General features: G+C 45.4%; 1 protein-coding gene across 4 annotated transcripts in view; it reads right to left on the bottom strand.

Moving 5' to 3' along the window:
- The window catches only part of REPS1 (RALBP1 associated Eps domain containing 1), a 215,214-nt gene that overhangs the window by 14,537 nt on the left and 187,439 nt on the right, over positions 1-13,238 (bottom strand). For all 4 annotated transcript variants that reach the window (XM_082249439.1, XM_082249441.1, XM_082249438.1 and 1 more), the window contains 4 exons: positions 12,489-12,561; positions 11,387-11,505; positions 10,206-10,270; positions 9,924-10,100 (listed from right to left, as the gene is read on the bottom strand). In XM_082249439.1, coding sequence (XP_082105565.1) covers positions 9,924-10,100; positions 10,206-10,270; positions 11,387-11,505; positions 12,489-12,561 — 434 coding nt within the window. The remainder of the gene's footprint in view (positions 1-9,923; positions 10,101-10,205; positions 10,271-11,386; positions 11,506-12,488; positions 12,562-13,238) is intronic.

Here is a 13,238-nt window from a genome sequence, read left to right on the forward strand (position 1 = left end):
AACGTACGAATCAAAGAGTGCTTAGCCAAAGGGTATTGGAAATACACAGCCAAGGTAGAGATCTGACACTTAAGAGTGCTCAACACCAAACTTTATTCAACCCCTTTCTGTAGAAAGGTCCTGCAGATAGCAAAGGATGTAGGATGCAGCTCCAGCGATTCGCACCAAGCAATGTACGCTTTCCACGTATGATGATAAATCTTCAGAGAAGTTGACTTCCTAGCCTTTAGTAAGGTAGGGATCACAGAATCAGACAGACCCCTGTCCTTTAACACCTTGCTCTGTAAAGCAGGATGGAAAATTGGACCCTGAGATAGAAGATCGTCCCGCACAGGAAGTGTCCATGGACCCGTGACCTTCAGCCGAATCATTCCGACGTACCAGGATCTCCCGACGACAATCGGGAGCCACCAGAATTACCGAAATCCCCTCCAACGTGACCCTGCGTAGCAGGCGAGATAAAAGTTTCAGCGGAGGAAACGCATAAATTAGCCCGTACTGGCTCCAGGGAGCCACCAGGGCATCTACTGCGTTTGCCAGAGGATCTCTGGACCGAGCTACAAACTTTGAAACTTTCCTGTTTTGTCTGGAGGCGAACAGGTCCACATCCGCGGTCCCCCACCGGAGACACAGCTGGTGGAACACCTGTGGATCCAGGGACCACTCTCCCTGATTCAGGGTTTGACGACTCAGGTAGTCCGTCTGCCAATTGTCTATGCTGGGAATGTACACGGCGGATAGGGCTGGGACATAGTCCTCTGCCCAGCGCAGGATCTCTGCTACCTCCAGAGCCTCCAGGGCATTTCCGGTGCCCCCTTGACAATTGACATATGCCATGGCCGTGACATTGTTGGACTGGACTCGGACAGAACACCCCTTGAGATTGTCCGTCTAGTGGAACAGGCTCAACTTGATTGCTCTCAGTTCCAGAACGTTGATCGGGAGCTTGGACTCTTCCAGGTCCCTTGAACATTCAGGGTGCCCAGCACTCCCCCCCCCCCCCAACTGGTCAGACAGGCATCTGTTGTCACCACCGTCCAGAATACTGGAAGGAAGGATTTCCCTTGGAGAAGATTCAGAGAGCTGAGCCACCAAGTCAGGGAGTCCTTGGATCTCCGACTCAAACGAATTAGACTGTCCAGGGATAAAGGGTCCTTGTCCCATTTGACAAGGATCTCCTGTTGCAAAAGTCTTGTGTGGGCCTGAGCATATGGTACGACCTCGAAGGAGGACACCATCAGGCTCAGCACCTGCATAGATGACCTGAGAGACACCAGGTCGCAGGCCAGCAGCGACAGAATCGCTTCCCTTAACTTCTGTAACTTCACAGGAGGTAGAAATACCTTTGCCGAAGCTGAATCTAGGATCATCCCTAGATACTCCAGTCTGGTTGTTGGAACCAGGGCAGATTTCTGAAGGTTGAGATTCCAACCGAACTGCTTTAGTGTGAATGGTCACCTTCAAATTCCATTCCAATGTCACAGACGAGTCTGCTCGGAGAAGAAGATCGTCCAGGTACCCCAAAATCGCTATTCCTCTCTGTCGTAGCAGAGCCAGAATAGGTGCTAACACCGTGGTGAAGACCCTGGGAGCAGAGGCGAGACCAAATGTTAACGCCACAATTTGAAAATGGTCCTTGCCCACCGCGAAGCGGAGGATTCGTTGAAGACCCTGGCAAATAGGGACATGGAGATAGGCATCCTTGATATCGATCGAGGCCAGCAGGTCCCCCTGATGCAAGAACGCCATCACTGACCGTAGGAACTCCATGCAAAATTTCTGGACGTGCACAAAGCGGTTCAGAGTTTTAAGGTCCAAGATTGGACACAATTTGCCCTCCTTCCGTGGAACGGTTAACAGGTTCGAATAGAACCCTCAAAAGCGTTCCTGATGAGGAACTGGTACAATCACCCCTTGTGACAGCATATCCCAAATCGTTTCCTGCAGCCCCGCAAGGCGGTCTGGGGACAACTGAAGATTGGAGGGAAAAAAGCTGTCTGGCGAACAGGAACGAAACTAACTTGTATCCGGATCAAATTACCTCGTGGACCCACCTGTCGTGCAACAGTGAGGTCCAAGGATCCGGGAAGAAACGGAGACGTCCCCCCACCCCTGAAGTTGGTGGGGCGCCCCTTCAGGCAGAAGGGGTCTTCTTGGAGGTACTTGGGGCAGAGGATTTTGGTTTACCAGCCCACTGTTTCCCGGATCCTTTTCCGCCCAAAGTCCGTTTGGTTTTCTGCAACACGGTCGCACGAAAAAGACGCTTCTGGGCCGTAAAGGAAGGACCTCGCTTACGCGAGTGAGACTTACCCTTAGTCAAGTGAGGAAGGAGAGTGCTCTTTCCCCCCAGTGAACATCTTGATCAAGTCATCCAAGGAGGAACCAAAAAGGCCATCACCCCGAAAGGGAAGGCCTCTCGATGGATGAGACAGACGGTGGTGAAGGCGTATTCTCTTAGGGGCAAGGTTCCTCCTTTCCCTGTCACGGTTCACTCTACGTGGGCGTTGAGTGCCTCTTGGGCTTTCTGCAATCAGGCATCAGTGGATGCAGGTTTGCAAGGGGGCCACTTAGTCGTCTGTAGATACGTTCACCAAGTTTTACAGAGTGGATGTGTTAGCATCCTCTGATGCGTCCTTTGGCCGCAAGGTTTTGCAGGCTGCCATTTAAGGAGCAGTCTACTTTTCCTTCTCCTTTATGGTTTTGCTACAATTGAGCCCCAGTTGTTTGTTGGGCTCCATGTTATATAGTTGGCTATGTTAGCCGTGGGAATTGCATTCTCTTAAAGTGGTAATATACCGATTTTTGTGACTTTTACCTACAGGTAAGCTTATAATAAGGCCTACCTGTAGGTACAATTAATATCTCCTAAACCTGCACGGTTTAGGAGATATTTGCACTGCATGCAGCCACTGACGCTAGCGGCGCATGCGCTCTGAAGGTCCGGCGGACCTTCAGAGTTCCTTGCCGGAAAGTTAAAACCCCGCGCATCGCGGCTCCGGCCACTCACAGCGCCGGAGCCGCCGAACCTGGAAGAGACGCCAAGGGATCATGTCAGCTCCCACAGCGGTTTCCCCTTGAGATTGTCCGTCTAGTGGAACAGGCTCAACTTGATTGCTCTCAGTTCCAGAACGTTGATCGGGAGCTTGGACTCTTCCAGGTCCCTTGAACATTCAGGGTGCCCAGCACTCCCCCCCCCCCCCAACTGGTCAGACAGGCATCTGTTGTCACCACCGTCCAGAATACTGGAAGGAAGGATTTCCCTTGGAGAAGATTCAGAGAGCTGAGCCACCAAGTCAGGGAGTCCTTGGATCTCCGACTCAAACGAATTAGACTGTCCAGGGATAAAGGGTCCTTGTCCCATTTGACAAGGATCTCCTGTTGCAAAAGTCTTGTGTGGGCCTGAGCATATGGTACGACCTCGAAGGAGGACACCATCAGGCTCAGCACCTGCATAGATGACCTGAGAGACACCAGGTCGCAGGCCAGCAGCGACAGAATCGCTTCCCTTAACTTCTGTAACTTCACAGGAGGTAGAAATACCTTTGCCGAAGCTGAATCTAGGATCATCCCTAGATACTCCAGTCTGGTTGTTGGAACCAGGGCAGATTTCTGAAGGTTGAGATTCCAACCGAACTGCTTTAGTGTGAATGGTCACCTTCAAATTCCATTCCAATGTCACAGACGAGTCTGCTCGGAGAAGAAGATCGTCCAGGTACCCCAAAATCGCTATTCCTCTCTGTCGTAGCAGAGCCAGAATAGGTGCTAACACCGTGGTGAAGACCCTGGGAGCAGAGGCGAGACCAAATGTTAACGCCACAATTTGAAAATGGTCCTTGCCCACCGCGAAGCGGAGGATTCGTTGAAGACCCTGGCAAATAGGGACATGGAGATAGGCATCCTTGATATCGATCGAGGCCAGCAGGTCCCCCTGATGCAAGAACGCCATCACTGACCGTAGGAACTCCATGCAAAATTTCTGGACGTGCACAAAGCGGTTCAGAGTTTTAAGGTCCAAGATTGGACACAATTTGCCCTCCTTCCGTGGAACGGTTAACAGGTTCGAATAGAACCCTCAAAAGCGTTCCTGATGAGGAACTGGTACAATCACCCCTTGTGACAGCATATCCCAAATCGTTTCCTGCAGCCCCGCAAGGCGGTCTGGGGACAACTGAAGATTGGAGGGAAAAAAGCTGTCTGGCGAACAGGAACGAAACTAACTTGTATCCGGATCAAATTACCTCGTGGACCCACCTGTCGTGCAACAGTGAGGTCCAAGGATCCGGGAAGAAACGGAGACGTCCCCCCACCCCTGAAGTTGGTGGGGCGCCCCTTCAGGCAGAAGGGGTCTTCTTGGAGGTACTTGGGGCAGAGGATTTTGGTTTACCAGCCCACTGTTTCCCGGATCCTTTTCCGCCCAAAGTCCGTTTGGTTTTCTGCAACACGGTCGCACGAAAAAGACGCTTCTGGGCCGTAAAGGAAGGACCTCGCTTACGCGAGTGAGACTTACCCTTAGTCAAGTGAGGAAGGAGAGTGCTCTTTCCCCCCAGTGAACATCTTGATCAAGTCATCCAAGGAGGAACCAAAAAGGCCATCACCCCGAAAGGGAAGGTCTGCCAAAAGCTTTTTAGACAATGGTTTGGTGGTGAATTGGCGCAAGAAGAGGTCTCAAAAAAAAAAAAAGTCTGGTCCTGGGGACCCGGGGGAGGGGGGGAAGGGAGAAGGGAAACACCAGGGGTGGGGGGACCCCCAAACAGTTCAGGGGGTAGCTGTCCACTGTAGCGGCTGCCGGCGGAAGAGACAGAAGAGATCTCTGGGGGGAGACAAGAGGGAAGACAGCGCAGCGCCTTCTAAGTGCAGCAAGACATTTATTGAAGTATGTGCAGCAGTATTACACTCACATTTAGTCGGTGAATAAGATGCAGTTAGTCAAGTAAGGTTGATCATCAGGAGCATCACTGGAGCGGGTCCTGGTGGTGGAGGCAGTGGATCCCGGTGAGAGCAGCAGGGGGTTCCTCCGTGTGTACAGGGATGGCCTCGGTGGTGTCCGTGGGCTCCTCGTCAACTGGTGGAACGCTGGCACTCGTGGGTCCTGGGATCCTGAAGTCACTCCTGGCGATGCGGGATGCTACGGCATGAAACCCTGCCCCCCGCAAGGCAGCGGTATGAGGTGCAACCATGAACCCCCCTCTGAGGCCTCCCCCCCACTGTCCACTACCCAGTATAGCACCTGAGACTTACATAGGGACCCCCCACTAACAGTGTCCCGGGGGTCCGGAGCCCAGGGTAGGGAGAGGTCAGGGTAGGAGGGGGAAGGAGACCCCTCATAGTGGAGGAGGGTGGTAGGAGGTATGGGTACCAGAGGGTCCTACTCACCAATGGAGGAGCCCACGTCCGTCCCAGGCCCGCTAACCAGACCGGGGGACTGTACTTACCGGACCATGCTGCTGAGGGTGGACTTCCATACTGACAGACTGCCTCTGCACCGCAGTGAGGGTGCTGTCGGCCAAGGGGCACGCTGCGGCACTGGCATGCCAGGTGTGTGCGTCCCGACGGGGTGTTTCACCCGCAGGCCAGTTCTCGTTCTATAGTCTATAGTCGCTATGGAGACCCAGCGCGGAGCTACGGTCTGCAAGCGCTCACTGGCACAAACTGGGAGACCGTAAGGCTCTCATATAAACCCAGCCGGCATTCCACAGGAACTGAAGTCAGCAGCAACAAAAAATAAAATAAAAAAGGTTCCCTTTAAGACGTTTAAAACAGAGCTAGGACAAAAAGGTCCCAGCAGGGAGCTGTTTGGCCACTCCTAAGACCAGGCAGCTAAAAGTGAAGATGCAACGGTGAGGCCAGGGGTAATAATCCAGGGACCCCACCCTCCTGGGCGTGTCAAAGCCTTTAGCTCTACCTCTTCACTCCTAGTGGGAGGGGCTTATTATCCATCCGTCTATGATTTAAAGCAGCAGCTACGTCCTGTGTATCTGTGGACGAAGAGAGAAAAGCACAAAGTTTTGGAAAGTAGGAAGAAACCTGATGTCGGTTGGAATCTGCTTTAAGAAATAAGACAGAGGGTGCACCAGCCTAGTGCATTATCCTCAAAGTAAAAATGGTTTTATTGTATAAAAAATATATATGCTCACAAACGCTTGACAAAGGCATATCGCATCAATAATGGCTGCAATGTCCAAAGTATCACACCCTAGATGTAAAGTCCACGATATTGGCTAGCACGTTTCGATGTCCTGCCTCCTCTTCAGAGCCTCTGAAGGACCTTGAAACGCGTTAGCCAATATTGTGGATAGTACATCTAGGATGTGATACTTTGGACATTGTAGCCATTATTGATGTGATATGCCTTTGTCAAGTGTTTGTGAGTATATATTTTTTAAATACAATAAAACCGTTTTTACTTTGAGGATAATGCATTAGGCAGGTGCGCCCTCGGTCTATTTCTTTATTCTATTATATCCAGACATCCCCAGTCTATAGCAAGGTGGCATTTATCCGAAATTATTTGGATGAAGAATCTATTTAGAGTAAAACCATTCCGCGGCCTATCTTTGAGCGCAGCAGAGTTGTGTGTTTTATATATGTTAGACTACACTTTGCCTGCCCCTAAGGAGTACCCATGCCTTCCGGGATAGGTTGCAGGTTTGCATAGCGTTAAGTCCCCAGTGGGTAAAAAACTGTCTGCGATACCTGGTGTTTGCCATCTCCAAAACATAACAACTGGTTCTCCTTGTGAACATGCACCGAATCTCCAGATGAGGCGGTTTGTCCATTGTGTGGAGAAAACCAATTTGCATTAAACAAATCCTAACATTTGCTACAGGTGAGGTAACCTTATGTGACAATTTTACATCAAAATAATTTTAATTAATCATAAAACAAATACATGAAAAAAATAATCTTATGTTGCTGATCTATACATGCAACACACTATGACATTCACCCCAGATACCCCGGAAATCATAATTTAGTGCTTAAACTTTCCTGTGGTCTTTCCTAGTAAAAGAAGCTTCACTTATTTTGGGGTATCAAATTACAGTAGTATATGTTAGGATTTTTTGATGCGAGTTGAAGGATGTGGTACCCATTTAATTAAATACAAAAGTAGTTTAGCTGCCCCATGCTTTAATAAGCTACAGTATGTGAGTAGAAAACCAGGAGTCTGTATAAGCTGCTGGTTTGGGCACCTGGATGACCAAAATGCAGTCGGCACATGCATGGTAGCTGCTAATATAGCAATCACGCATGTGCAATACAATTCAAGATGGCGGTTGTAGAATCGCAGAGATGGCACCCACACATATGCAATGAGGAGACAATGAGGTGCAAGATAGCGATGGTGCCTGGATTTTTTCCAGTCAGGCAGTTTGTAAAAAGATGGTTCAGTGCAGCAACAACAGAGCACATATCACTGCCCTGGTAGCTTACTCATCCCAGGCCTGCTGATAGGCAGCTGGGTAAGAGGAGGAGAATAAAGACCCTAAGTCTCCCATGGGCTGCACCAAAATGGTTTTTAAAAAGCCGGCATCCGCTTACCAACCCTTCAGAGTGGTCCCGGAGGACCCATAGGAAAACTTTACCCACTGTGGTCAGGCTTATTACCAATCCCCCAATAATTCCCTAATGTCAGAATATAGTGATCTGTGCTACAGACTACAGTGCTAATTGAGCGTAAATTTTCTAACCGACTGGCTGAGCATAACTCGATCGTTAGATCTTCTTTTGTTCAACCACAGTGCCCATACATGTATCAATTTCCAGCCATTTCAGGCAGGGACCAGCTGTATTTCAATTCATGTATGGCCAGCTTTAATGTGTGATATTTTCATAGCTTGGGAGACATTTCACTAATTTATAAAAGGGATTAAACTTTGCTATTATCAACACAAATCCCTGACACGAATTGTCAGGTTTTATGAAGTACAGTATGTAGAAGAGCAGATGTTGGTGGAGATGAAATAAAGATTCCACATCAATTCCAAATTTATAAAAGTGTAAAAAAATTTTGAATGAGAAATAGTGAATGTAGGTAAAACAACATACAACTATCTTAGTGAACTGACCAAATTGATAGTTATTAGGACAGAGATAAAGGTTAGGTTCACCTTTTGGAACATGTTTCACCTGTTTTATGTGTGGAACATGTAACATGTTTCAGCTTCAGCTGCCAGTTCCCCTGATCCCCCCCCCCCCCCCCCCAGTGTGACAGTGGGCAAAAATTTTTTTCCCGCATTCACTTTTTGAAAGGAGGGCGGCCGTGTGATGCTCTGCCTCTCACAAGGCTCGTCAGTTTGCCGATTACATAAGTTTCTTCCATTATGTAAACTTGCCTGCCACCTGATATTGAATGGTGTGATTGACATACTATCGCCTACTTGGACTGTGTGAATACTACCCCTTGGGGCTTACGAATATATACCCTTATGGACTTCGTCCATTTGATTACCCTCTTTGTGGTGGCGATTCCTCTCCTTTACTGAGACCTTGACACATTCCTCATACATACTACATCTGTGGCCACAGAGCGTTATCCTCTTCTTATATGAGCACAGTATTTCTCTGATGATCCCCAGCTTTCACTTGAGTGAAAAGGAAGAATAAAAAACACTGAAAAGTGGATCCTGAAGAAGCCATTAGGGCAAAACGCATTGATCCATATACTCTTCGCTCCTCTCTGCTGCACAGATGGTTTTTATATATACCCACATTTATGAAATACTATCTTTTATGGAGCTTTCACTCCGCTTTTCAACTTTGTATAAATAAACTTGTTGTAATTTTATGTGTTGTGTTATTCAGATTTTTTTGTGGCACTTCAATTTTCCAATTCCCCAGTCTACCCATGTGGAGAGACAAGGGGATTTCTTCTTTATGAGTAATGAACTATAAGTAACATCATCCACTATAGCTGATGGCTTGATGTTCTGCATGCATTGGGAGGGAACTGATGAGCACTCCCACAGTTCATTCACAAGCCGTGCAGCTTTCAAACACACAGCCCATATGAAGCTACGGGCAGAAAGCTGCAGGACTTGTCTGCAGAAGCCTGACATTGCACCCCTGGTCCACTAATCATGGGTAAAATGTTTACCAGGCTCCTGCAGGAAAAAAAAAAAAAAAAAAATAATAAATGCCCATTTTTCTGCAAAATCATATGCACTTAGGATTTTTTTCTAGAAAGGTGAACTTATCCTTTACAAGAGGTCAATTAGGCAGGCTTTGGAGGTTAATTATTTTTTCAGTTTCAGGCACTGCAGGAGTATACAAGTGGAATTGAAATTCAAGATCTTTAAAGGCTAAGTTCACCTTTTGCAGCATGTTAAATGTTAGACCCATATTTTGGGTGTAACATGCTCCAGCTCCTACCCCCAACAACCAATCCCCCAATCCTACAGCCGCTTCATTTGTTCACAGGAATCTGAAGAAACTACAACACAGATCGTAGTTCTTAATAAACTGTGGGGCCGCTGAGAGCTCTTGTAGTTCACTGACACTTCCTATTAAAAAGCCTGTATGGAGGTACGTAAAGAAAACTGGAGTATGTGATCGAGGATGTGCCAGACATTGCACCGATTGCCCACTGATCACAGATGCAATGCTTTTTAGCCTCCTGGTGGAAATATGTGCACATTTGTTTCTGAAAAATGATGTGCATGTATTATTTTTATTCTCCAAAGGTGAACGTAGCCTTCAAAGTAGACATTTTTTAAGGAACCAGGGGAAATGTTCTTTTACTGACAAACCCTGGAAAAACGTATTACCAACTGTCTTTTGTGCCTTTTGGCATTTCTCCAGGCTATTGTTTTTACATGCTATACAGAGGTATTTTACACAAACAATCCCAAGTCATAAATAAGCAGCAAAAGCATTGGTATTTTTACTCCCCCCCTCACTTGTACTATAACACTTAAATTGCAAACCTGGGCGGCTTCAGGATGTTTCTCTGAGTCCTCTGCTTGTTGCTCACAAGATGCAAATGCGTCAAACTGGCTAAAGTCTGCAAAATTTGGTTGCTCTGGAATTTGCTGAGGAGAAGTACTGGGAAGAGATATAATGCCCTCTGCTTCCATAGAGCGGTGCACATGTGTTCCTGAAGTCTACAAAAAACACAATCAAGACATTTTAATAGTAAATAATTGCTGCTACTGCCAACATCACACACACAATCGTGATCACCTGTCAGCATTGCAGTAATATTGTACCTGTGTGGGCAGAGGACGAGGCGGAACAGCAGGAGGGTGGGTAACTGCTGCAGTTTGTGGCTGTCCTATTAAAAAAAAGTGATCATTAACTTTGCTATACAGAGGTATATTACACTACAACAATGTTACACAGTATTCGCTTATCTTACAAAACCAATAATTAAATGTCATGTATTACAAAACAAAATGCTTTTTACATCTTAAAGTTAACAAAGTGCTGATACTAAATGCAGCAATACAGGATAATTCAATTGCTGAAAACAATTTACTAGGTTGTTTTCCCAGGTCTGACATGTTTCTGACATTATAGCAATGTTTACAGCATACTACCAAAACCACTTGCTTGTGTGTTTTGAAGTGCCATGGTATATTTGAGGATTCTATGTGTCTCCTGTACTAGTTAATCAAAACTACATATTAACTTTATTTTACAAGCTCTTTAAATATGTCATATCTAGATGTGACCTGAACACAGTTTACAAGTAGTAAAAGCAATTCATAAATGGAAACACAAAAATAGGTTTCTATTACAAGACACAGAACTCTTTCCTTAAAAATATCAATATCTAAAAAGACATTAGACGCAATTTTCAAACAGTAACATAAAAAATAGGCTTTTGTGACATGTGACTTGAACAGTAACAGATAACAAAATAAAGCATTAAGCTGTTATCTTACATGTAAATCATTTCACATGTGTTATTGCAGTGTGATAGAGCTGATAATCACCCCCCTCCCATACACACTAACCTCACTCATACTAATTCACAAAGTGTGAGAAAAGTACTGAAACTTTACTGCACATAAATCTAAAACTAAAATAAAAAAACAACAAAGCACCAAACACTAAAAATGGAACAAACAACAGAACCAACTGATAGCATTAGGACAGTAGGAGGGCAAATTTACCAAACAAGAGCAGACCGAATCTGGTTATTGAGCACAGCTACTCCAGTTTCCAGCTTCAGCTTGCTCAGTTAAGCTTTGAAAATTAAAGTTAGAAGCTGAATGGTGACAATGTACAGCGGCTACAGATTTTGGCTGCTCAAAGTGCTTTAATAGAAAAAAAAAAAAAACAAAAACAAAACATAAGCTGCCACCTTACTATAATTTTTTTTTTTAAATAGGAATTTTAGTCAAAAGGATGACTGTTAAGAGAATATAGTAAACAGTCTTCTCACCTGTAGTGCTTGTAAATGTTCTGTTCATGTCTAAGGATGAGGAGCGCGAATGTGAAGCATTAGGTCTTGGTGGAGGGGGTGGCGGTGCTGTATTCTCTGGAGATGTACTTGAATGGGACCTGTAATAAAAACATACTACTTTAAAATGATGAAAAGCTTGCTCAGTAATGCATTTGTAACTCACCGTTCAAATTAGCTCTTTACTTTCTACATTCTTGTTATGCCAACACATTCAAAATGTTAAATCTTCACGCAAGCGAGTCAGGAAACCAATCCACTGACCCCTTGTAAATAGTAAGACTGCAGAAATGAAAGTGGACTGACACATTTACAAACTGCAGCTGACTCCGTATCACATAAGTCATCTAGATAAACTACAAAGCAGGTAAACCAGCCTTTAAAAGAGCCAAGTTGCCAGGGAAACAAGTGTATAATAGGGCGTTGGTTAAAAAATCAGATAGGACACACGTCGGGAAATTATTTCAACATCTGAATCTACGGCAACACCTATGTTTACCAACTACAAATGGAAGATTTTTGTTAAACCTTCTTATATGATCATAAACAACTAGTGCAGTTTGATTGTATGTACATTTACAACAACCCCTAACATACTCTGACTACAGACAATAGTAGATCAAGAACCACGTCCCTCCGTTAAAAGGTTAAGAAAAGACACATGAACAAGGTCAACAAAGGATACAAACAAGTAAATGATAAAGTGTAAAAGGAAATTTTTGTACCATTTGACTGTAAGAAGTGTGGAAGTGTGTTCATGCCAAATATGGGAAAAGGGATTCTGTCAGGATAGAAATATGGGAGCCATTAGCAATTAATTGATTTCTAGAAGTGCATACCCTGAAATCATCCTCACCTTTCTCTCATTAATTAGTGAATTACCAACTGGACCAAACCTGGTATGAGGTCTTCAGACATTTATTATGTTGGTTCCGGGTACCAAGCAGTGATGGATAAAGCTGTCAGTTCCAGAGCTTGCACTTTAAAACAGCACAGCAACAACAGCTCCTATATTTCTATCCAGCATGATTTCTATTAAATCTCTGGCTACAACATTGCAAGCTGTAAACTCTTTAGAACATACCTCTGTCTGGTGACCACATTTCCAATCTCTTCAGGATCAGAGTTGAAGGAGTCTGAACTGCTATATCCATCAGCTGCAAAATTTAACACGTAATCAAACAGATCTTTAATTCATAGTAGGGAAGTACAACACAGTGCGTTTTTATTATTGTTTAAAAAAAAAAAAAAAAAAAAAAAATGATTTCTGAAAGTTACATTTTTTTTTCATAACTGAATGCTTAAGGGCTCTTTCACACGGGCGATCCGATCAGATCTGCCTGTCAGTTTTTTTTAGGCGGATCTGATCGGATCCTCCATGCAGCTCTATGGGGCAGCGGATGTCAGCGGAGACACCTCCGCTGACACCCGCTGACATCCGTATCCGATCCTGTCCGTGAAATCCGGACGGATGGAAACCCTATTTTTCCATCCTTTCAGGGATCGGATCGGATGAGAGCGGACAGACGGTCCGCTCTCATCCGATCCCCCATAGAGAGCAGCGGGAGCTGCGACACCTCCCTCTCCACACTGCAAGCAGAGACGGAGCTGTCATCCGCCGGCTCAGCGGATCGATCCCCGCTGAGCAGCACGGAGACCGTGTGAAAAAGCCCTATGTTTGAAAAAGTTTAAATATATTTGTTTTTGATGGCAGTTGTTACATACATTATTTAACAGTGCATGTATTCAAGAACTGTGCATAATCAAACAACATTTTTGTTGTAAATGGTCACGGTGAATATATATTTATTTTAAAATGTAAACAATCTAAATG

This window comes from Pelophylax lessonae (assembly GCF_965119305.1).
Source record: "Pelophylax lessonae genome assembly, chromosome: 3".
Lineage (NCBI taxonomy): Eukaryota > Metazoa > Chordata > Amphibia > Anura > Ranidae > Pelophylax > Pelophylax lessonae.